The sequence below is a fragment of the Poecilia latipinna genome, unplaced genomic scaffold (genome assembly GCF_001443285.1).
Source record: "Poecilia latipinna isolate Pla-1442-1.1 unplaced genomic scaffold, P_latipinna-1.0 Scaffold552, whole genome shotgun sequence".
NCBI lineage: Eukaryota > Metazoa > Chordata > Actinopteri > Cyprinodontiformes > Poeciliidae > Poecilia > Poecilia latipinna.
The window spans coordinates 278,431-301,508 of NW_015113168.1; the positions used below are offsets into that span (position 1 = coordinate 278,431).

General features: G+C 38.4%; 3 protein-coding genes across 3 annotated transcripts in view; 1 reads left to right on the plus strand and 2 right to left on the minus strand.

The window, feature by feature from the left end:
* The window catches only part of carhsp1 (calcium regulated heat stable protein 1), an 18,832-nt gene extending 15,731 nt beyond the window's left edge, over window positions 1-3,101 (minus strand). The window contains exon 1 of the mRNA XM_015041457.1: window positions 2,911-3,101. The gene's annotated coding sequence lies outside the window, so the exon portion shown is untranslated. The remainder of the gene's footprint in view (window positions 1-2,910) is intronic.
* A 2,459-nt stretch (window positions 3,102-5,560) lies between these two features.
* Window positions 5,561-14,671, minus strand: naa60 (N-alpha-acetyltransferase 60, NatF catalytic subunit). Its single transcript, XM_015041458.1, has 6 exons — window positions 14,445-14,671; window positions 12,069-12,184; window positions 11,505-11,634; window positions 10,930-11,026; window positions 8,800-9,034; window positions 5,561-8,094 (listed from the first exon to the last, which is right to left on the minus strand). Exons 2-6 carry the CDS (start codon window positions 12,176-12,178, stop codon window positions 7,938-7,940), a joined length of 729 nt encoding a protein of 242 aa, XP_014896944.1. The 5' UTR covers window positions 12,179-12,184; window positions 14,445-14,671; the 3' UTR covers window positions 5,561-7,937.
* A 3,313-nt stretch (window positions 14,672-17,984) lies between these two features.
* On the plus strand, window positions 17,985-22,810 carry dnase1 (deoxyribonuclease I). The gene is made up of 9 exons (XM_015041459.1): window positions 17,985-18,087; window positions 18,838-18,996; window positions 19,752-19,840; window positions 19,960-20,040; window positions 20,397-20,512; window positions 21,468-21,580; window positions 21,663-21,817; window positions 21,891-21,984; window positions 22,682-22,810. The coding sequence occupies exons 2-9, from the start codon at window positions 18,859-18,861 to the stop codon at window positions 22,727-22,729; spliced, it is 834 nt and encodes a 277-aa protein (XP_014896945.1). The 5' UTR covers window positions 17,985-18,087; window positions 18,838-18,858; the 3' UTR covers window positions 22,730-22,810.
* Window positions 22,811-23,078: the final 268 nt, after the last annotated feature.

The following is a 23,078-nucleotide window of genomic DNA, read 5'->3' on the forward strand; positions in this document are numbered from 1 at the left end:
GAATAATCGATAGATTACTCGATTACTAAAATATTCGTTTACAACAGCCCTACTCAACTTTATTAATAAAATGTTTAATTTCTTGTTGAGATCTAATTTTTAGAAACTATTTTTTAAACTGAATAAACCTGGTATTATATTCACATGCCGTCTCTTTAAATAGGAAAAAAAAAAACTGAAATCACTTTTATACACTTCAGCACTGATTGTGGCACTTTGCAAAGCGTTACTTTGTTTGATGTGGCAATAAAGATGTCTCCAGCTGGCCGGGTCACATTTGACTCATGTCGGTGGAATTTGTCCCCTTGTGCAAACACCAGGAAACAACGATTTGGAAACGTTTATGTTGCAGACAGACACTTCGCTGGTGCAGGAGTTTGAGAGGTAAAAAACAAACAAACATGAGCTTCTATAACAGAACTCCATTAATCTTCCTGTCAGGCCTTTATATGGCCCCACAAATCATCCACATTTATTACTCTTCCTGTCGATTGGTTTCAGCCTCCTGCGAGAAAAATGTCTTCAACACGGTGTGATAATAAACGCAGTGGTACAACAGCATGTAGAAGGACACTAAAAAAGTACAAAAAATATTTAGATGGCTATTTAAATGTTTTTTTTTTATAGGAATTTCACTCAAACTACAAAAAAAAAAAAGAAAAAAAAGAAAGAAAAGAAAGTAAATCACATTCTGGTTAATAAGCACAATTTAAAAACAGATTGAAATATACCCTACTGTATTACCATATTTCATTAAATTCCCACAAAACTTTTTTTTTTAAATTAAATAAAGATATGAGGTTTTTTTTTTATATCATGGCCATATGTAAAATATACTTCAATGCAGGTATGAAAAAAAATGTTGGTACACTGTTAAATGTGATGGAAAATCAATTGAAGGGGATGGGAATATGAGAATACAAAGGGGAAAAAAGACTTGGGTATTGTATTAATCTTTTACAATTTGATTTTAGCACTGTCAATTTTCATTTTCATATCGTGAAGCCCTATTTAAGAGTTCAATTTATCTTTTACTACTGTAGCATAACCATGTACAAAATAAAGTAAAAATAAACCTTTGAATTGAGTACATTTATTTCTGATCAGAGATTCTAGGAACTTGTAATTGATAATCGACGACTTCCTGTTTCACTTGGGAATAAATCTAAAGTGACACAGTCCGATCTAGAACCCATATTAACCACGAATACTTAAGATACTCTCTAAAAATCCTCCCGATGGCCTAATTTAATAGTTAAACCACATAACATATCTTACTATGAACTAATACACACAGTAGAAACCATCTTAGCATTAGAAGCTAACACCCTTATTTCTTGGATCAGCACCCTGGAAAAATTAATGGAACTCCATGGTTGCTTTGCAAACACCAGCGTGTCGAGTACCACCGTATTCAGCTTCTCAAACTGAGTTATTTTCAAGATAAACTCTATAGAATAAACCCAAAAAGGTGAATTTTATGTAGATTATTTGGGGCAATGTTTCAAAGAAAAATCCACAAATTCTGAACCACGAACAGGTGGGGATCCACTGTCATATAAATATAACTTTTTTGCAAATACAAAATTCAATGGTAAACAACTGTAGCAACAGTGTAATCTTGTGATCATCAAATCTAAATAATAACCCTTTGGGTGCAATCATCACGCCAACGAGTTGTTTTGACAGAGATACCAGAAAAGAGCCTTCTCTGTCCCACCATCACAAATTGCTAAACTCTTTGGGGATTTTAACTAACACTTTGGTCTGCAAAGTGCAACAAAACCCATGCAGTTTATGGAACAAAATAATAATCTGATAGGGGTTAAGACTGATCTTTTTAATCAACAAACACTCAAGACTGGCTTAGCAAAAAAAATAAAAAGTGGCTGTGGCAAAGTATGGTGGAATACCTGTGTATACATAATGGTTTAACTGATTAAATCCATCAATAGCTTTCCATAACTACACATCATCACAGTAGGGCTCACTGCCTGGCTAAAAAAAATTACAGAATAAAAATGTTACCAGCTGAATTTAACTGAGCAAATAGGTCTGAGTTTCCTATTGGATAGTTACCGTTGTGTCCCACTCGGCAACAAGTTATTTAACCCCAGCTGGTGCAATGAGTGGCTTCTCATTTCTTAATCAACTATGTGGAAAGACAACTTTCAAATGATAACCTCAGACTAGCGTGTGTGTTTGTAAATCACACGCCAGTCTACGGTTGTTTGTGTTCCGGAGGACGGCAAAACTGTAGGCTTATAAAACTCCCATTTCTTAGCTCCAACGCAGTAGTCATACTCAGTCACCGCCCCCTAAACAACATATCTGACATAAGCAGGATTCATATCTCCATCTTATATTTTTTTATTCGTTTTACCATAAGCAAACCTGAAGTACGAGTCGGAAAGATTTACTCTTTTCAGCTACTCCAAAGGTAATTATGGCGAAGGCGTGTGAATGTTTTTAAATAGTGAGCGGCAGCATCTTTCTGTCATTTATTTTAAAGCAGAATTGGATTTTTCAAGGCGTGAATCACAGCGACAGTACTTTCTCGGACAAAACTCACATTGACTGCGCCTGCTGGCCCCTCTTCTCTTGGTATTTTATCTCCACCCCCACCTTCAAAGGAAATGACCGGCTGCACGCGCCAGGAAAGCCCAATCCCGCACTGGACAGCAGAGTTTGTGGAGATTTGTCCATTCAAACGTCATTCCGAAGTTACAGGAGAACCAAAGCAAACCTCTGCAGCTACAAAGTTCTACGCTCGACAACCGAGCAAAGATTTTTCCGGAGCCGAACTCAGACTGAAACTGAGCAGCTAGCCTCCAACACATTTTTACTCAGCTAGCACCGCGGGATTCACAAGAGTTTGAGCTTGTTAAGTGTTTTAATGGCATCACTCACCTTTGTTCCTTCAAGTTATGAAGTGACAAGTTAGTTCTGAAGCTTGAAAACAGCGTCCAAAAAGAACCCGGGTCTGGTTAAATTATGTGGCTGAATGTTTTTCTTTGCTGCACAAAGAGTGGAAGAGATTAGGTTCATCCTCCAGCAGCCAAGAACCGTAAATACTCGCTCTGTCGCGCTCTCCCTCTCTTTTTTTTCTGAATGGGCGTAACTTCTCTGTAGAGTGGGGAGGGACGTCAGGAGTTACCGTAACAACCAGTGAGAATGGGGAAACACACTCCCCCGTAAGTATCAGATACAAAGCGCAAAGCAAATGCTGAAATAAAAATTCTTTCAGCTCGAATGGTTCTTTTAATATGTTATCATGACTGGCTGCAATTTAAGTTGTTAATGTTATTATTTATATGACTATTCAATGTATGTTTGTAATATGCATTTTTCTTACAGATTCTTTAAAATGCACCTCTCCACATAGAACATTGTATTGTACTCAAAAATATCCATACCCTTTTAACTTTTACACAACCACAAACTTTAATAGACAACACCAATCCGATATTAAATATCTATATCGGTTCTGATATTGAAAAAAACTTTTAGTCTGGGTGACAATGTGCCCGATCCATAATCTATTTGGTTCAACTGCTTTGTGCTCTAAGCAACATCATGTTTTATGCTACATTATATTAAGAATTCCTAATTACGTTTTCTGAATAATTTGAAAGAAGGTTTGTTGCAGTTTATTTCTACATGTTTGATCAAGATTGTCTGCCTGTTGTTTTTATCAGTTTCAGTTTATTATTTTTCACATTGGCTGTTATAATCCTAATTGCACTGACTGATCAAATTAAAGTTGTGTTGTTTTTACAAGTTTGACCAAGCTTTTAGTCAATTCAGCAATATTTTTCTGTATCAGATCTGTAATGGCTGCTACTAAATCTCAGATATTGGTATCGGTATAGAAAGTGAATAAAGTGGATCGTTGCATCCAGAAACTTTAACATATTTTTTTTCTCCCAAATCTTTAATGTTACATCTTGACCAGTTTGCGTGTTTAAAAACAGAAAATTTTACATATTCTTTGCAAAAGGCCCAATCAAATTGAATCAGAGTAATTTTTCACCATACCATTTTGCATGCGGGTCAAAAAGGTTTCATTTTGGTTCCGTCAGACCAGAAAGCCTTCTTCCACATGTTGATGGTGCCCTCTACATGGCTTGTGGCAAACTGCAAACAAGACTTTCTATCCTTCTTGGCACTCTCCCATGATGGTTATGCTTCTGGTGCTAATAGTTGTCCAGTTTTGTCTGTGAGAATCAGTAAGGTGTTTGAAAGTCTTCAAATGAAAGTACGTTTTGTGTGGTACGTCATCACAAGTAGAAGACGTGGCCCTCAGAAACAACTCTGAGCTTGGATAAATACAAGCTGGAATTCAAATGAACATACTTTTGGTGGGGGGATTTTCTGTATGTTTTTTCTGTTGTGCAGTAAACATACAGCAAAAGAATAGAGCCGAGAGTAAATAGTTTTCTACCAGCGTTGTTTTCAAGGTGCGATCTGTTGTTGTGGTGGAGCTGAGATGTGTTTGCTTCCCATTGGCCTAACAGATAAGAAAAGTCTTGTGATAGATAAGTTCCACCAGAAGGAACTTGGCAGGATGCAATAAAGGAGCAAAGCACATTTAGCAGAGTTAAAAACTGGCCTGCCACCAAACAGCTTTTTAATGTCATGCTGTCACACTCAGATGAATCCTGGCCGATTCTTGCTTGGAGTCGGTCAACATTTGTTATTTTCTGTTAATCCACCCAGTTTTTGAAAAAATAAAATAAACCCACCACAGAGTCTCCGTGGGTAGATTTTGGCTATAAGCCCAAATACTCAGCATTCTGATCTTTGTTACTCTCTTATAGTGAAAGTTTTATGACACACTTTTCCACCAGGCTGGGGGGAAGAGGGGGGAATCCTGCTAAGAATCATGAGTCAGCCCATTCACTCAGAGAGGCAACTCCTCTCACAGATTGTATCAGGATTTGGAGTAACAGTGGATTTTTCCAGAAAAAAAAAAGCATTCAGAGCATTTCACTTTTCCGATATTTTGTAATGTTCCAGCCTTAATCCAAACTATTGGAATCTCTTTCATCAAAGTTCCAGCCCATTATATGACACTGCGGGACAAAAGTTTTGAGTGTTTTGCAAATGTGTTTTCTAACCACAATCACGTAACTATGTTGCCTTCAACACAGTTTTTGATGAGGGAATACATTTCTAACATAGTATAAAGCTCAGAAAGCTCGATTTTGCACGACACCGCCCCTTTAAAAAGACAAAAGTATTCACTTTGTTGGTCCAGCTCTGGCAGAACTCCGGCCTCAAGTCATTTTTCATCATGCCGCCAGTGTAGCTCACCTATCTTCTGCCATTTTGGTCCATTCTTCTTTACCGTTCTTCTCCCCCTTCATCAGGTTGGATAGAGACATCTGTCAGCCATTTTGACATCACTCCAGAGATATCCAATCAGATTTAAGTCTGGACTCCAGCTCGACCATGCCAAGATGTTCACAAAGTGGTGCTGAATGTCATGTCAACAATAACAGTATTTAAATGACAGGAAGAAGTTACAAGAAAAAAGGAAACCGAGACGTTGAAATAGCTGAAATGAAACAGATTTATTGCATAAACAATGTCTGCAAAGAACTTGCATCACCTTCCACAGGGCAGGGAAAGTGAGAAATGTTAAGGTTTCCACAAAGAACTTCCATTTCTCCACACTGTCACCCATACCTCAACCCAGTACTATATCAAGTAAAAAAGAAAAACAAGAAAAAACAAACAAAACAATCCATTATTCGCTCAGTGGCTGATCCATTAGCTCCTGGGTGTAAAAATCCCTCTCAACTCCAGCAGAACAGAATGAAACTGAGAAACTGCAGCGTTGCTTCCTGATGTCACTGTTAGCATTTGGCACTTACATGTGCTCCATTTGAATCCACAAGTCGAGATTGAAAAAACAATAAAAACAACAACAAAAAAAAACAAAACCGTGAAAATAGATACAGAAATTTGGAGGATGAAAATTTCTCACCGAACCTCAAAACTTGATTTGCCAGCTAACGCATAAAATGTGGCGACTGCTACAGTAATAAAAGCCATATTTGGACTAATGGGAGTTTACTTCTCTCTATTAATAAGTATGTTGCAGCAGGATCACCAGTTTGATCAATAAACACAATAAATATTAATTCACAGTATGTGTTTCACACAGGAAGATCATTGGAGGCGCGCTGACTCCAACCTCAATTTCCTGTGTGTGTAATCATTGGCTTCCGGCTAAATAATCGCCCAGTGGGAACAAATCAAAGATTTATAAGACATCTCTCACATAACTTATTTTGACATTTCGAGATTGGAGTTATCTACTGTGAGTAACATATTAACCAGAGTGAGATTCTATAGACTATCCCTTTATTTTTGACGTCATTCCCAATTCTTACTTCTGATTCAAATAGAACGAAACATAAAAAAGCCGGTGCTGATAAATAAACACACAAAAACTCACACCTCCTGCATGTGTGCAGGAATATGAAGTGGATGTATTTTCTAATCTCTTTCACAGGCTGACATAAAAATCTAAACTGGGATATTTTCTTTTTTTTTTAAATCTGCACAGAAATTTCTTCACATTTGGAAATTTCTTCATACTAGCAGCAATAAAGAGGCAAATAAAAGTAAAAAAAAAAAAGAAAAAAGACTGCACTCAGTCAGCTTTTAAAATGTATAAAACAAGGACTGTGTTTGGACGATTTTTAAATGAGGTTGAGAGCATTTCCTTAAACAGCTCTGCATCATCGTTCAGTGGCCAGAATGTATAGCCATAGAATCTTTTATGAGTCTTTTATTCTAATAAAAGACTCATTTTGATGAGTGTTTGCGGGGAAAAATTTAGGAGTGCACAGATTTCCTTAATTTTGGGAGATCGGTCGATACTTACATGTGAAACCGATCTTGTCTACCTCTTCAAAGGCCTACAAATGTTGCTACATTTAGCAACATTTCAGACAAAAACCAATCTGGATCGGCCAAAATTGGAATGGGCAGGTCAGGTTATTTTTTAAATACTGCCTGCCGATCATCGATCGGCCAGAAAACTGCACCCCTAGAAAACGTAAATGGTTTCAAAGAGATAATTTGCCAAATCAAATTTATTTCAATCACATTACGATAATCTCATCAATAAAATTTGCTTTTCAGTGTCAATTTTACAAAACTGTGAATGATTCAGACTTAAATCTAGACTTAAAAGAAAAACAAAAGAAACGGGACAAGAATGGGTCATCGTCAAACTAAGCCCAATAACGACATACAATAGAATCGACATACATATTAAGATAAATTCATATATTAGCTAAATATAATATATACAAATAGAATACATAGTATCTGACAGTAGTTAACAAGATGAAAAGAGACGTAAAACTTTAGTCTCTCTCTGTGGTTCCTGGTGAGCGTGCACCATCATTTCAGTCTCACGGTACGACCTCTGCTGACCTCTGCGTGTCATTATCTGACCTGTAGCTCCGCTGTCTGGCCTCAAAGTCAATCTGGATTGGCTCAGCTGTGGAGTAACGGGGTAAACACAGGTTACAGGCAGGGTAACCTGAGTGGTTCATGACTACAGCCAAGTAGCGGGAAGAAGAATACCTCGGAAGCGAATATCTCTAAAATCACCTGGAACTACTTTATAAATACGACCCTGTGAATCTGCAGGCTCGGCGCCGAACGCGTTTTGAATCGACGGCAAGGATCTGGCGCGGGAACGAGGGGATGCTTAACCTGAGTCCGTTGTCATGCACGCAGGAAGAGGGAAGCCGGAAGAGATTGAGAATGTCGTGAATTTGGTCTGTACAGCGGAGGGGTAAGACTGACGAGGACGGTCGAGCTCCTAAAAAAAACAGAAAACAGATAAAAAGAGCGAGACGATGACAAAGACGGCACGGCTCCCATCGCGAACGGCCCTCCTCTGCTCCATGTCACATGGTCCTGCTGTACTGTATGCCGGTTTTGGAGGCGATGTTGGACCAGGGGAGCAGAGAGCGCAGCAGCGACTGGGCCTGGCGGTACAGCCTCTGTGGGATGGAGCAGGGGCTCAGGCTGGCCAGGGTGGAGCCAATGTGCTGGATGTAGTCAGTGGAGCGCAGGGTTAAGGAAAAACTCACAATATTACAAGGACTTTTATTTATGTACGTCTTCAAGTGGCTTTAATGTCTTGGTAGGTTTGCAGTTGTGCCAATGACAGATTATACCAACAGTGTAGTTAGCAGAAGCTAATGCTAACATGCTAACTTCCAGTCCAACCAATTTGCCACAATCCCTGAGAACAAACCTCATTTTGGCATACCTTCCATGCTACATAAACCTCTCACATACTGTAGCCATGTTTGTATCTAGCTCCCTACTGTCTGTATTTTGTTTTGTTCCTTTATGACGTAAAGGAGAGGAAGTGAAATGCTACGTAAACACTCACTTCAAAATAAGAGCATGAATATAAATGCTAAGCACTTGGAGAATTCTTAAGTCGATAACCAAAACTTCAACACAGATGTCAAATATTTTCAAATGAAAATTTATAAGACAGTGCCACCAAATACCTCATGGTGGACGGTATGTGCATTAAATGTTTTCAAAGTTAGGAAGAGCACTAAGCTAAAGATTAGCTCCATTATTAACAGATTAGCAGAAGTATGCCCACCACTACTAAAATCCTAATAAAACTTTTTTTATTTGGATGTTTTAATGTGAGAAAATGTAAAAAAAAAAATAAATAAAAAAAATTCAACAATATTTTTGCACAACCAATCACTTTGCCTCATTTTTGCTCCAACAAAAGGATATAATATTGTCCAGGGTGGATGACCGCCGTTAATGTAGAGCACATATGTGAACCCGTCTTTGAGGACGCCGCGTATGGAGTAGTAGTAGGGAAGGTAGTGGTGCTGCCTGAAGTCCCTGTTCTCATAGAAGTGGATGGCAGTGTTGTTGGTGGTGAGGACGTGCAGGTAGATGGCCTTGCAGTGGTCCTGAGCGGTCGTCGAGATGTGCTCCTTCAGACTGTCCAGCAGTAGGGAGCCTGGGAGGTCAGAGGGGAACAAGGAGAGCCAGAGAGCTCCATCAATAAAATGACAGGAAATGGCTTAAAACTCGAGGTGCACCCATAAATCGTCCCTGATTTCCTCCATTTGGGGAGCTTGACCAACACTTACACGAGAAACTGACTTTATTCACCTTCTGGTTAATCACACAATATTTCTCTGCCTCCGCACAAGAGCAATCAGCAATAACAGAAGGAGAAAGAACAAAGTTATCCATTCTAGCAGTGTGTGTATCAGCCTTTACGCAAAGCGGTTTGATACAGAGAGAACATCATATCTTCAGTATCAAACTCTGACTGTGCATGACACAAGCCAGCGAAGGCATGGGAGAAGGTCATGAGGTCAGCTGAGATCACTCTTTGGTGTAAACTCCACTTGGCATGTTAGAAGGAAGAGGAAAGATGAGTACGATCATCTGTCCCGGGATTTTGGTCAACAACCTCCTTCCCTCAGAAAGAGCACTGACGATGGATCGTGGCTGAGTCGTCCAGCATAAAGATGACCTGAAACTCAGCCAAGATAACGAAGGAGAGGCTCCACAAGGAGGACTTCACGGTTCTGGAGTGGTCCAGTCAGTCTCTAGAACCGAACCCAATAGAAAATCATTCGGCAGAGATGAAACTTTCCATTTTCCAGCAACAACCACAGAACCCTGAAGACCTGGAGAAGATCTGATTAGAGGACTGGGACAAAATCCCTGCTGTAGTGAGTGCAAACCTTAATAATTAAAGGGGTAGAGTTATGAAAAATCAACTTTTTTGAGCTCGTTATAATTTTATTCCCTCTCCAAAAACAGACCTGGAACGTTGCTTTGATTCTTTCATGCATGTCTGAGAAAGCCTTTAATCTCCCATGACAACCATTCAGTTGTGCAAAACGCCAGGAGGGACAGAGCTCCGCCTTCGAGGGGTAGCTCCTCCACAGAGCTGCTCTCTCCTACTCATCTCTGTCAGGCTACCGGGCAGCAATTAGCATCTGCAGAGCTCATTATAGCAGCTACTTCTCAGTGCTACGCTGGTAAAAACGTTGTTAAAGGGCTAATAGAGAAGCCATGTTATGATGACTTCCTGAAGGCGGAGTTTCAGAAAGAGCAGGAGTTTTTAAAGAGACAGAGGCCCAATTTCAAGGCGTTAAATTACAAAGTGAATTTTTAATGAAGTTATATTTGGTATAACACCTTTTATAACAACTGAAGTTATCTGATTGTGATATAATATTATTCTATGCACCTGGAAAACATATAGTACTGCGCCATTATTAAAAAACATACAATGTGATTTTCTGGGTTTACTATTTTTTTCTAGGGTTTTTTTTAATGGCCGAAAACCTGAAGTACTGGCAGTGGACCAAATACTTACAATTCCACCCTGTGTTTTTGAGTTCAATTTCAAGGAATGTCCAGTAGGCATGAATAATACTCCACCATTTTTCCTGCATTGTGGATGTTAAATAATAATAAAAAGAAGCAACGGACAGGAAATAATTTTAGCGGTTTTTCGTTCCTTTTTAAGGTATGAACAATTTTATAACAATCTGATAGCAGAGATGAAAAATGGCATAGTTTTATTAAATAGAAATGAATTGTAGATAACTTTAGGAGAACATGGAACTGTAACATTAAAAGTACACCAAAAAGCACAAACAAAATATTTGCATGCAACCTGAATGACAAAACATTGCCTCCAAAGAGATTGGATTGGGATTTATGTTAATACTGCAAACTCACTGTATTGTTTATCTATCAGAAACTTTGAAGATAGTCTGAACTGGTCTACAATTTAGCATCAATCTCAGGCTCAACCAGAACTCTTAACAAAACCCATAAAAAACCAGCTACTTTAATTTAAAAAATTGTTTGTGGAAGCAGTTGTACCTATGCCATGTTTCCTGAACTCTTTGACCACTCCCAGGCTGAGGATGTAGGCGACCTGTGTGTCCACAGGAAAACTGGAGGCCAGGATGTCTCCATCCTAAGACACAGAAAAGATCATCAGAATCAAGCATTCCTCCTGATTATAAAACTTATTTAAATTGTCGAGTATTTGTATTAATACCCTAAACATGTTTTCAGCTATCTCTCTCATTATGACACATACTGCGTCTCCGTCTACGCAAACTAGCCACAGGGAAGGCAAATTCTACAGATGCAAATAGTTCCCAATGGAAATTAGGGAGAAGAACATGGCCTAAGGCAGCGAAACAGATCTTTAAGTCTGTACTCGACACAGTTTTGTTGTCATCATGCATTTCGTCTTTCATTCAGACTAAAGACTCTCTCAGTCAGAGGTGTTGGGTTTATCTAATTAACACACTAAAAACAGACCAACTGACTCTTTAGACACGCGGCTGGTAGAGTCACACCTGTTCACAACATTTTCACAGAGAACAAGTTCAAACTGCTCAATCCAGCCGCGCGTTCCCTCACGCAGCGCCGCAGAACCGACTGACCTCCTTGTGCACTTTGGTCCGGCTTTTGATCTCGGCCACAATCATTCCCACGATGTTTCCTCTGAAGGTGGCAGCGAGGGAGAAGAACTTCTTGTTGGAGGTGATATCTTGATACCATGAGTCTGGGTACCTGGAGACGAATGTCAGACAGAACGACAGATGCAAAAAATATCCACAATCCTTGGAGCTTTTTTCCCCTCCATTTGTTACACTACAATCACAAACTTCATGGTGAACACAAATACAAGTAGCACTTTTCAGCTTTTTGTTTGTAGAATTTATTTTTTTTGAAAACCATGTATAATTTTCCTTCCACTTTACAATTCTTAAAATACCATGTCAGTTTATTACATCAAATCCAATCAATTCTGTGAACAAAATGTGACATAATAATTTGAATAATTAAGTTAATAATTGAATAATTCTAATTATATAACTTCGTACTTTTGTGTGTGTGTGTGTGTGTTTATGACATAAAGCACTTTGAACTGCCTTGTTGCTGAAATGTGATACACAAACTTGACTGATTGATTCGCAGAGAGGTTCAGAAATCGTGAAGCTTACTCGATGGGGAACCAGTCACCACACAGCAGTTTGACATTCTCTATGTCATCGTGACAAAGGAAGCGGAGCTGGACTTCACTGAGAGCTGTGGGAGGCACCACGTCACTCATTCACACCTGCAGAGGTCAACACACATCACACGGAGGTTTAGTCAGTCTGCAAACACACATCAGCCTGCATTTACAGGTTCAGGATGCCTGACGGTCACATATCAATCGCTTCCAAATATTAACAGGTTGACTTTCCGGGGTAGAGCGAGTGTTTGTGTCGACCAGGGTTGCATGAGTATGCAATTTTACCAGAATAAAAAGTATAAAATGTGGATCCAACATGTTTTAATTTTTTTTTTTTTTTTCATTAAAGACAACAGGAACTTACTTCCATTTTCACTTGTTTAACTAAAACACAGTTCGGAAACCAGCAGCAAACAGATGATCATTACAAAGATTATAAAACAAATGAAACATTTATAACTGATCTGCTATGCAACTACTTCCTTATGCTGCAGCTGATTTCAGGAGTAGAGCAGCATAATCTGTCAGGTTAAAATAAGCAAAACTTTATTTAAATCCTAAAAATAAGACAAGCAAAACATTCATACAAATTGAACTTTTTCGCATTGTGTCAAAAACAAAATAAATTTTTAAATTTTTTTAATTGCTTTAGAGTCCTCAGACTTGGTAACGCGCTACACAAACGCAGGCCATTTTCAATTTAAAAAGCTGAATTTATAAGCAGTTCACTCATTCTTTAATGTAAAACTGTGTGCTAGAGATTTCAGGTTTTTAAATGGAAAAATGAATGAAAACCAAACACCCATATTCCTCCATTTCTCAGGTCAGTGCTACGCAGTGTTGGATTATCTACACAAATTCTAAACAAAGCACATTGGGGTTTGTGGTCGTAATGCGACAAGGTGTGAAAAAGTTCAAGCAGTATGAAAACTTTTACAAAGCTCTTGATATTCTGATTTTTATTTTGTAAATTTGTCTCTGTGTGTTTATAGTGCACAAGTTTTTGCCCAGAAAACTTGTTAAGCCTGGTGATTGAGGCGCTCACAAGTCATTCATACAGCAGCTTGTCTTGTTTTTGAGTTAAAAAATGTTTAAAGTTGACAGGGAATTGTAAAATATGATCTGATAATTATGTATTATTGAAAGACAGGAAAATTAATACCTGAACACCAAGTAGAAAGTCTTAAAAATGCAAACATTAATAAATAAATAAATAAATAAATAAATAAATAAATAAATATAAAAGCTAAGCCTGGTGGGGGCACAAGTAAAGCCAGGTGGCCCGCCAGGCTTGTGATACACTGGGGGAAATCCTGGTGTATGTCATGTAATGTTGGATATCTGTTCTGTTATTTATTTATGCTGTACAACAGCAATTATGCTGAGTTAGGTTGATTTCTTTTTGTCTTTTCCTCTTTAAAAAAAATTGAATAATTAAATTAAACTTTAGCATGATTATGTAAAACCCTTTGATTTTGGATGGTGTGCCGATGGAAGAATTTTTGCTCTTACTTTTTAACTTTCAAACAGTTGTTATTATGCTGTTATTATGCTTTTACAAAGGGGAGAACCTGATTAGCATCTCGAAAGCTCAAACAATTCCTGAACTTTGACCCCAAATTCTACAGAAAGTGAACAGGAGGCTTCATTGATACAGAGAGGAACCAAATAAACCATAATCCATTAACCATAATTAATAAGGCTCATAACTCCACCTCCAACGTCTTCCTAACCACAAAAAGATATGAAGAGGAGTGGCTAAAGCTAATGAGGTGGGTTAACAATGCTGGTCAACAATTGATGATGTTATTCAGGACATGCTACTGTGGAATATCTTCTCTGCTCCCCGGAAATTGAGCTATTACAATGTCATGACAGTCATACAGCAATGACTTTCAATCAGAGGTCTCTTCAGATTCGCTGCAAGACTGACTGCTACCGGATGATCTTTGAAGATAATCGGATGATTTAAGTTACAACATTTAATTTCCTTTTGGAATAAATAAAAACTTTTTAAAATGAATACAAGCAATAGTATGATCGATTATTTTCTGATCCTCATTAATATGCCCTCTACGAGATGCGGAGTTGTTTATAACACTGTCACAATCCGCTACAAGCATCATGAACTTCTGGCGATTTATAAGACTGAGCACAGAGCAGGACAGGTGATACATAGAGGGCTGAATAGTTTTAATTTGTCATTAAGATGAACTATTAGATTAAATCACAAAATACACATAAGCTAAGGGGGAACCAACGCGCTATAAAATAAGGCTTTAAATTCCAATGAAGCCCAAATATCTGCCTGCTACCACTCAGGCTAACCCCAAGCTAGCGCTCGGTGGCTAAGCTAACTTACCTCGTTTCAACAGTCGCACCCGGAGGAAAGTAGAGCAGCACTGAATTCCCGTGCTATCAGTCGGTTCTGTCACTACTTCGGACACACCATGGTAACACCCCGGCTGGTTTCCAACCCTCAAAGACGCCTCATTCCGGAGCCACTCGAACGCAAGCTGCTACTCCAGTCCCTGGCTCGGACAACAACTGGATGTTTTCTTCCTGTTTGTAACCTGACAGGCAAGGCTTCTTCTTCTACTACCTATTTAGACGGCATCACGCGTTTGTTGGCACTTTACTGCCACACACTGGCTTGAAGTGTTGACTGCGCTTTTAAAAAATGTAAGATACAGTGTTTTGATAGTGCCTCTGTAACTGTGCGAGCTCTTTGTTTCCTCAACATAAAGCCAAGTTCTTTTGTCTCCTTTCCGTTCTCTCTGATCCTCTCGTTCTGAGCCAGGTTCTGGTTCTGCTGGAGTTTTCTTCCTGTTATTAAATGGCTGCTACATGCTCAATTCCAAGTTATCAGGCTTGGAATTATTAAAATTCATTGCTACCGACACTGATAGATGCCGAAAATTACAGTATTACATCAGATTCAATTCATTTTTTTATCCGTCTGAACAAACAAAATTAAAAACAAGCAAATATGTACATTGATAGCAGGGAAAAAAGTTATATGGGATATAGGATGAAGTAAAAACTACATATTTCTGTATAGGGCCATTTTCTTGATGAACAACTTTCACTATGTTGGGTTCAGGTATTTTACAGGCACTGGGGCATCAATCCAAGCAGATTTGTTTTGAGATTGAAATTTTCACAGGCACTAACTTGAGCTTCATCTTTTGTCTAGATCAGCAAACAAGTTATTGAGGTGTTGAAGCTCATCACTTATTTCCTGCTGATGTATCTCAAAATCCAGGATCATTAAAGGATCTCGGAGGTTTGAGTCTCTCATGGTGATGGACAGATAAAAAAACAAACGAAAAAGCAGAACTATGCACAAATGATAACAGAGGCCGAAACACAGGCAGAAGAACAAGACACAAATTAAGGACACAAGAATGACACATATGACAAACGTGGCTCTTAAAAGTGCCTTTGTGGGAGTTGTAGAAAAGCGGAAATAAATTTGTGCAGTGGTCTGATAAGTAAAGAAGAACCTGTTGAGAAAAAAAAGAAACATTCAGATTTCAGAAGCTCTTTATCTCTTTTCATCTATCTTGTCACGTTAGATGATGTGACACTCTAGACACGTATCTATGTTCTCCACTTGTTTAGAGAACATAGACAAGTGGACTTTAACTGTGCTGCTGCAAGTTTGACTTGCCTTTAAACCTTGAACAATACATACAAACTATACATTAAAATCACAGTGATAGTAGTGCATGCAGTTATTCAGCTGGAAAACTGTCAAAACCTTGATTTAAGTCCAAGTCAACAAGCTGGCTGTAGAGCCTGGTCTCTGCTCTGTTTAGGTTATTACTATGTAGTTCTGGGCTTATAGCTCAACAAATATAACAAAAATGCTAATTAATAACTTAAAAATCATACAATGTGATTTTCTTTTTTTAATAAACATATAGTTCCTACCAGATGAAGTTTACATACAATGAAAATTGCAGACCTCTCCATGCTTCGTAAGTGGGAAAACTTCACATATCAGCAGTGTATCAAATACTGAGAATTAATTCAAAAGTGACTCTGCAAATACAACAACAGCCAAATGGGAGGAGTGTTGATTTTGGCACAAAAGTCAAAAAGCTGTGGCTGGGAAGGTAGCAGAAATTTTCCATCACTCATAACCACAAATAAACTTTTATCACAAACAGCCACCAGCTGCTGCCTTCCCAATTCCCACTTTTAACCAACATCATCTGGACATATTTTGGGAATATGAACTGATAAGGAATTTTCAACATATTCAAATATTTCGTAAAAACTACTAAATGTGTTGCTAAAAAATATCCTTTTAGAACAAACTTTGAAATCCCAATCTCCAGTTCAGTGTCTGGAGGATGATGTTAAGTCCTTTTGTACTTTTTTGATTTAAAACCCAAAAGTATCTTACTAAATGAATGGCTGCCTTAATGACTTAGTGGGTTCATTTGTATTACGTTTAAGGCTTTAAATGTAATATAGCAACTATGACACAAACACTGTTTCCATGGGCTAAAACATTTTTGACCACATACTGGAACAAGGTGGTGGCAGCATTATACTGTTGGGTATCCATTGTTCAGCATAGACAGAAATAGCAGGTTTATTATTAATATCCATTTCCAACAAAAATTAAGAAAACAAGTGACTACTACACATGTTCAAATGAAATATTACACATTGTTTATTGTTGAGGAGGTAAAAGAAAGAGGTTTTTTTATTTTATTTTTAATATTTTGGCCAACAAGCACTTTTAAATTAAATATTTTGGCCCACATAACAAAATAATTTGAACACCACTGGTTTAGATCAAAACAAATGTATGTGTTACAATGGCCCAGTCAAAGTTCAGACCTGAATTCAGTTTAAAATGCTCTCCAGGCAGTTTAACTGAGCTTGAACTGTTTTGCAAAGAACAATGGATAAAAATGTCTGCAGCTTTAAGGCTTTTATTGGATTTCATAAAGGGGCAACATAGTAAAGGGGGCAGAATACAAAAGTACAATATTACTGTCACATTTTAATGTGCAAAGAATTTCAGAAACTATAAATTTGATACCAATATGCATTAATTTTGTTGGTCTATACCAGAGGTCAGTGAGCTTTACAACGGATTACAGCTGCAAATGATACATGGAAAAAATTAGCTAATTTAACCTAGATTATTAAAAATGTTTGATTTTAAAATAAAAAAAACATGTTTATTTATGATGTTACATTTCAAAATAAAGAAAATGATCAAACTTTTTCACACAAAACAAATGATAGCAGTTTTTCAATGGAATATTTTTTCTTAAAAAACCCCCAAAAAGACAAAAAATATTTACTTATTTTTTACTTTTTTCAAAACAATATTTCTTACACTATTAGTATTATTTGTGAAAATGATCTGCATATATCACATGAAAACAGCTAGGTTGTTTTATTACCTTTACATTTTAACAATAAATATTGTATACATTTTACTTTCTAAACACTCAGACACTTTACAGGAATCAGGTAAAATCACGAACAGAACACTAAGTACATCAAACAAAACCAGAAAAGGAGAACACTTAAATACATAGAACGTTTTCTTTTTTTTCTTTTTTATTGTTTAGCATTTTTTGAGCAAAGTTATTAAGATCCACAGTGGATGATGTGGATCCACTCCATGTGGCTCCAGGGCTCCATGTGGCCCTGGAGCTGCAGGTTGCACGCTTGAAAACTTCATGAAAATGGAGGTTTGTTGACGTAATAAAATATAAATAGGTTGAGGGGTCATCAGTGTTACAGTAGCAGTCTAAACTGGACCTTGAATAATAATTTTAAAAAAACCTGAGCTACCTTCACAATCCACCTCCTTTCATCTTTCCTCCCAGCACGCCGTCGTCACATGGAGCAGCAGGTAAACAAAAACCCCTAATACGGGATGTTATCGCTGTTCCTATAAAAGCTCTGGGGACCGGCACAAGTCAGGCTTTGTGTTCACGGCTGACTTTCTTCTTCTTCTCCCTGAACAGGTACGCACTTCTTCGCTTTATTTACAATTCGACGGCTGTTTGCTCTCCTTGAAAACCTTGGTGGCTTTCTCCGCCAGGAACATGTAACCAGGGTAACCGGATAACACATTACATCATAGGCATAATATTTTACCTGACATTTAAAAAAAAAAAAAAAAAAAAGTAGAATATGGCGTTAAAGGTTCCGGTGTTGCAGTCAGACCCGAACAGGCGGCGCGCGCCGCTGTGGGTGATGGCGCAGGTGTTCTGACTGTTTCACATTCCCACACCGAGGCCGGTGTTCTGCCATCACGGGGTTTTAACTCTGGGCACACAGCTGAGACATTTTATCCCCTGGTAAAAATGTCCTAAAAGCCTCAGAATTAACACAACTTTTGTTGCTATAGGAATAGGAAACCAATTTTGTGTTGATTTGATGTACTTTTCCCGAAATAGTGTGATTATGTTTAAAATCTCGTTATATAGTAGCTTTGATGCTATGCCATGTGATATTGCCTTAAGCAGAGGCCCAAAACATCGCATCTCAGTTAGCTCTACTTGAGTAACGTTTTCTGGGGGAAAAAAATGATTTTACTTTTAAGAATATTTTTAGTACAATGTACACAAAGTTGATATTTTTTCAATAATCGTTACAGTTCATGGACCGAAACCCAATTAATAATTGTGGGATTTGCTGAAAAGACGAGAACATAACGACCTCTGGATGATCTCAGTGCTTCTGCTAAGTGAGAGCTTTTCCTCCACATTTAGGTTGAACGTCAGTGGCCCAGGATGCGCGCGCTGTGCTCTGTGGGGCTCTTTGTAGGCCTGCTGCATCTGTCCTCCAGTCTCCTGCTGGGATCCTTTAACATCAAGACATTTGGGGACACAAAGGCCTCCAACACCACTCTGCTGAACATCATCAGCACGGTCTGCTTTTCATGTGCTTTAAATCTTTCATTCTGTTGTTTCTGCATGAATAAAACAGTGGAAGTAAAACTATAATCCTGCAGAAATCAGACATGAAAATGTTTCCAAAGTCAGAGTGAATTTTGCTTCTTTTGCGATTATTTCAAATCAAATATTTTTGTAAAGCAGTTTATATTTGTGAAGTGAAAATACAACAATAAATTGCTTACAAAAATTAAGTTAAAAAAAAAAACAACAATATATATATATATAATAAATTGTACCAGCCTGAGCTTATACTTTTTAGAATCACCTTTTGTGGTATGTCTATTACAACTTTACACATCCGGACTGAAATATCTGCACGTTCTCCTTTGCAAAATAATTAAATTAATCTAAACTATAGATGTATGTCTAAATATGAAATACACTCAAATGCAAAAATATCGCTGAATCTTAACCATTTCATTGTACATGACAAACGCACAAAATCTTACGAAGTTTTGAGTGGTTCTTGGTGCAGCGCCCCCCACAGGCGAGGTAGGGAACAGGTTTTTCAAAGGATTTGGTCCGTTGGACACAGTTCAGTACGAAAACGAACCACAGCAGCTAAAACTGTAACAAATGTGACGTCTTTGGCCCCCAATCAAACCGAGTCAACAAGATTAAAATGTATGAACACGCCTTCAGACTTCACATGATAACTTAACTAAATTAGATCTATAAAACCAGCAGAATGAAAATGAGTTGAGTTTTTCTGTGTGTCCCCGCTTCAGATCGTTCAACGCTATGACGTCGTTTTGATCCAGGAGGTCAGAGACAGCGACCTGTCGGCGACCAAAAAACTCATGGATCACGTCAACAAGTTAGACTCATTCGTACCCAGCTCACATTTCACCACATGTTGGACTCTTTCTAGCACTCCGTTTAAGAGAGGAGCCGCATGTCGCGGTTCTGATGTTCATCTCCCTGTGTTTTCCACAGAGGTTCTTCTCAGTTCAGCTACATTGTGAGTGAGCCCCTGGGCCGCAGCACCTACACCGAGAGATACCTCTTCCTGTACAGGTACAACGGGCAAATACACACTGTTTATATGCTTCAACATGACAGATGTAGGTCTAATGTTAAGGATCATTTGTTTGCTTTACAAAACTTTGTGTGGAAGAAGGTTGACTCTTTACGTATCAGAAGAAATGTATTTTGTTATTGTAGATCTCAATTTAAAAAGTGACAGAGACTATTTTAGGCAAACTAGAGTGTCAACATTTGTACAGAAATACAACCATAACTTATTTATACAGTTTATTAGCAAAAGAATTGATTTGTTATATTTTAATGTCTTGATTAAAGAAACTTTGCATTGCAAAGTACTTCATCGCTTAGAAAAATTAGCATAATGCATGTGAACCCTCTCTCTGCAGGCAGGCGAGTGTTTCTGTGGTTAAAAGCTACACCTATGATGACGGCTGTGAGTCCTGTGGAACAGACACTTTTATGAGAGAGCCTTTTGTCGTCATGTTCTCATCCAAATACACTGGTATGCTTCACAAAGGCTGTGCGAAGTTTTCTGCTTTTTCCCCAATGATTGCTGTGCAAAAGTGTTAAACCATCATTAGTTTTGGTTAGTTTTCTCTCTAATGAACCAAACTTTGACGTTCTCCTTTACAGTGGTCACGATGTCTTTGAAAGTCGTTTTATCATTATTCTGGTTTCTTTTGTCATATTGAATCCAGTGTTAACATCAAATTGTTCTTGTTTCATCTTGTATTGTGGTCTCAAGAGACGGGGTCCAGTGGACCACATAAGCTTTTCGCCCTGTGCGTGGGTCCGGTGGAGTTATAAATATATCGTAAATAAAATCTTAAGGCATTGTCTTCACATATGCAATGGAAAATCAAAAGTTGGTTGCAGTAAAAAGCAGTTTCAGAAACACTGGAATTTGTTTTTGCATATTTTTAGAAATTGCAGCAAAATTTACCATCTCCCTTTAGTTTTTCACAATTCTTCATGCTACAATTAGCAACATAAATATATTTAATTTGGATTTTCGAGAAAACAAGACATTGGAATTGTTTTACACAAATGTCAAGGAAATGGAAATATCAGACCTCTGGGAAACTCCAGTCACGACCCTGACCTGATGACCAACATCAAGAAAAAACCCAAAAAACTACATACATATATATACAACACTAAATAGTCCTTTCATGACAAACTTTATTACCTGTGATTAACGTATTTATGACCGACTTGCATTTTTATTAATTTAAGACTTTTTAAAGCCTTACTTATAGAAACATGAATGTAAGATTTTTTTAAGGATGTGTGGACTCCCCTCGTCTTTCATAAAGGTTAGATTTGGGTAGTCCTCGTCTACTAGTCAATATGTCTCTGTAATGGATCGTCCAGAGTTGCTATGGGCCTCTAGACAGCCTGTCCGATTATTGCTGACCACGCTCAGGCCTTTATTAGCTGCTCTGTTTGTTTTGCAGCCTTGCCCACCTTCACTCTGATCCCCCAGCATACCTCTCCGGAGTCGGCTGTGGTGGAGACGGATGCCCTGTACGATGTGGTGACTGATGTCCGCACCCGGTGGAACACCAATGTGAATAAACCAAAAGTGAAAACATGTGGTGAGAATGCTTGAAAGCACAAAGCGACGTCAACCCTTCGCCCTCTCTGTGCAGAACATTGTGCTGCTGGGGGACTTCAACGCAGGCTGTAACTATGTGAGCAGCTCTGAATGGAACCGGATCCGCCTGTTCACAGACAAGAGCTTCCACTGGTTGATCCCCAATACGGCTGACACCACCGTCACTACCACTAACTGCCCTTATGACAGGTACGTCCACACTCATAGACCACTCACACACATACATAGACTCCACTATCTTCTCACTCATCCTTTCTTGCAGAATCGTGGTCACAGCAGACATGTTGAAGGGAGTGGTGCAAGGCAGCGCTCAGGTTTATGACTTCATGGCCAACCTGAAGCTCAGTCACAGCCTGGTAAACTTTAATAATACAGTGATTTTCTTGGCCTTAGGTGTTATCTGGTCAATGTCATAGTGACCAGGGGGGTTTGATGTGTTCAGATGAAAGTTTTCCATCCGCCCTATAACTCTACACATCACATTCTGATCTAATACCTAATTTACTGCAGCTTAGTGTATAACTTTCATTAAGAAGCAACTAAAAAGCAAACTGTAGATCATTTGTAGACGCAGCTGTCATGCTGTACCCAGTGCCATCATGTAGTATCTCTCAAAAGTTTTTTGTGATGTAAAACAATGACACCGTGATAAAGTATCTAATTTTTCCACAATTATGGCTTTCCTTCTGCAAAGAATAAATGCCATATCGTTTGCCAAGTGGTAACAAAGGAACACGAGGCTGTCACTGTACAAATGAGAAATTAGAAAAAATTGACTCTTCTAAGTCAGAAATCGGTCAAAAGACAACAACCTAGAAGTCTGCTTCTACGCCTACAGAGAGAAAAAAACAAGAGAACTGAGAAACCACAGCGACAACATATACATTTATATCACATTAAAATGAGTTGATGAAATGATTCATCATGGTGTCAAAATGACAAAACCCTGGCATTTTACAGAGTGAGTCACTGCATTTGGATGGTTGGAGTGTTAGGCTGCGTGTTTTAATGTTGAAGCTGGACCAACGTTTGCTCCATCTCTTTCTCCTCCAGGCGCTGGCCGTCAGCGACCATTTCCCGGTGGAGGTGAAACTGACCTGAATCATGACTCCCACAACCGAGGACAATCTCACCAATCATTTCATGAAATACAATGAATAAATGAAAATAACTCTTCACAAACTCAGACTTTCCTGTTTCTGAAACAAAAAGGAGAGAAAAAAAAATAGAAGCTTGTGGTCGTATTCCTGTGTTTTCTGTTCTGGAAAGTGATGCTCAGTAATGGGAAATCAGAAATGAAATTATCTCGTCAACTTTAGGATCTGTTAGGTACAATCCACTAGCAATACAACCTACAGGTACTTGTAGGAGTACCTCAGGGTACTTACTTAAGTAATCCATACCTGTAGGGATTACTTGCCAAGTAATACTACTAATACCATTGAGAATT

Bases quoted from the DNA above. Each gene is read 5' to 3' on its own strand.
- naa60 (XM_015041458.1), bottom strand. From the start codon at position 12,178: ATGAGTGACGTGGTGCCTCCCACAGCTCTCAGTGAAGTCCAGCTCCGC. The intron at 11,635-12,068 runs GTAAGCTTCACG...ATTCGTCTCCAG, and splicing joins GGTGACTGGTTCCCCATCGA to GTACCCAGACTCATGGTATC. The intron at 8,095-8,799 runs ATATCCTTTTGT...CCTGCGCTCCAC, and splicing joins CATCCACCCTGGACAATATT to TGACTACATCCAGCACATTG.
- dnase1 (XM_015041459.1), top strand. From the start codon at position 18,859: ATGCGCGCGCTGTGCTCTGTGGGGCTCTTTGTAGGCCTGCTGCATCTG. The intron at 19,841-19,959 runs GTTAGACTCATT...TGTTTTCCACAG, and splicing joins CTCATGGATCACGTCAACAA to AGGTTCTTCTCAGTTCAGCT. The intron at 21,818-21,890 runs GTACGTCCACAC...CCTTTCTTGCAG, and splicing joins ACTAACTGCCCTTATGACAG to AATCGTGGTCACAGCAGACA.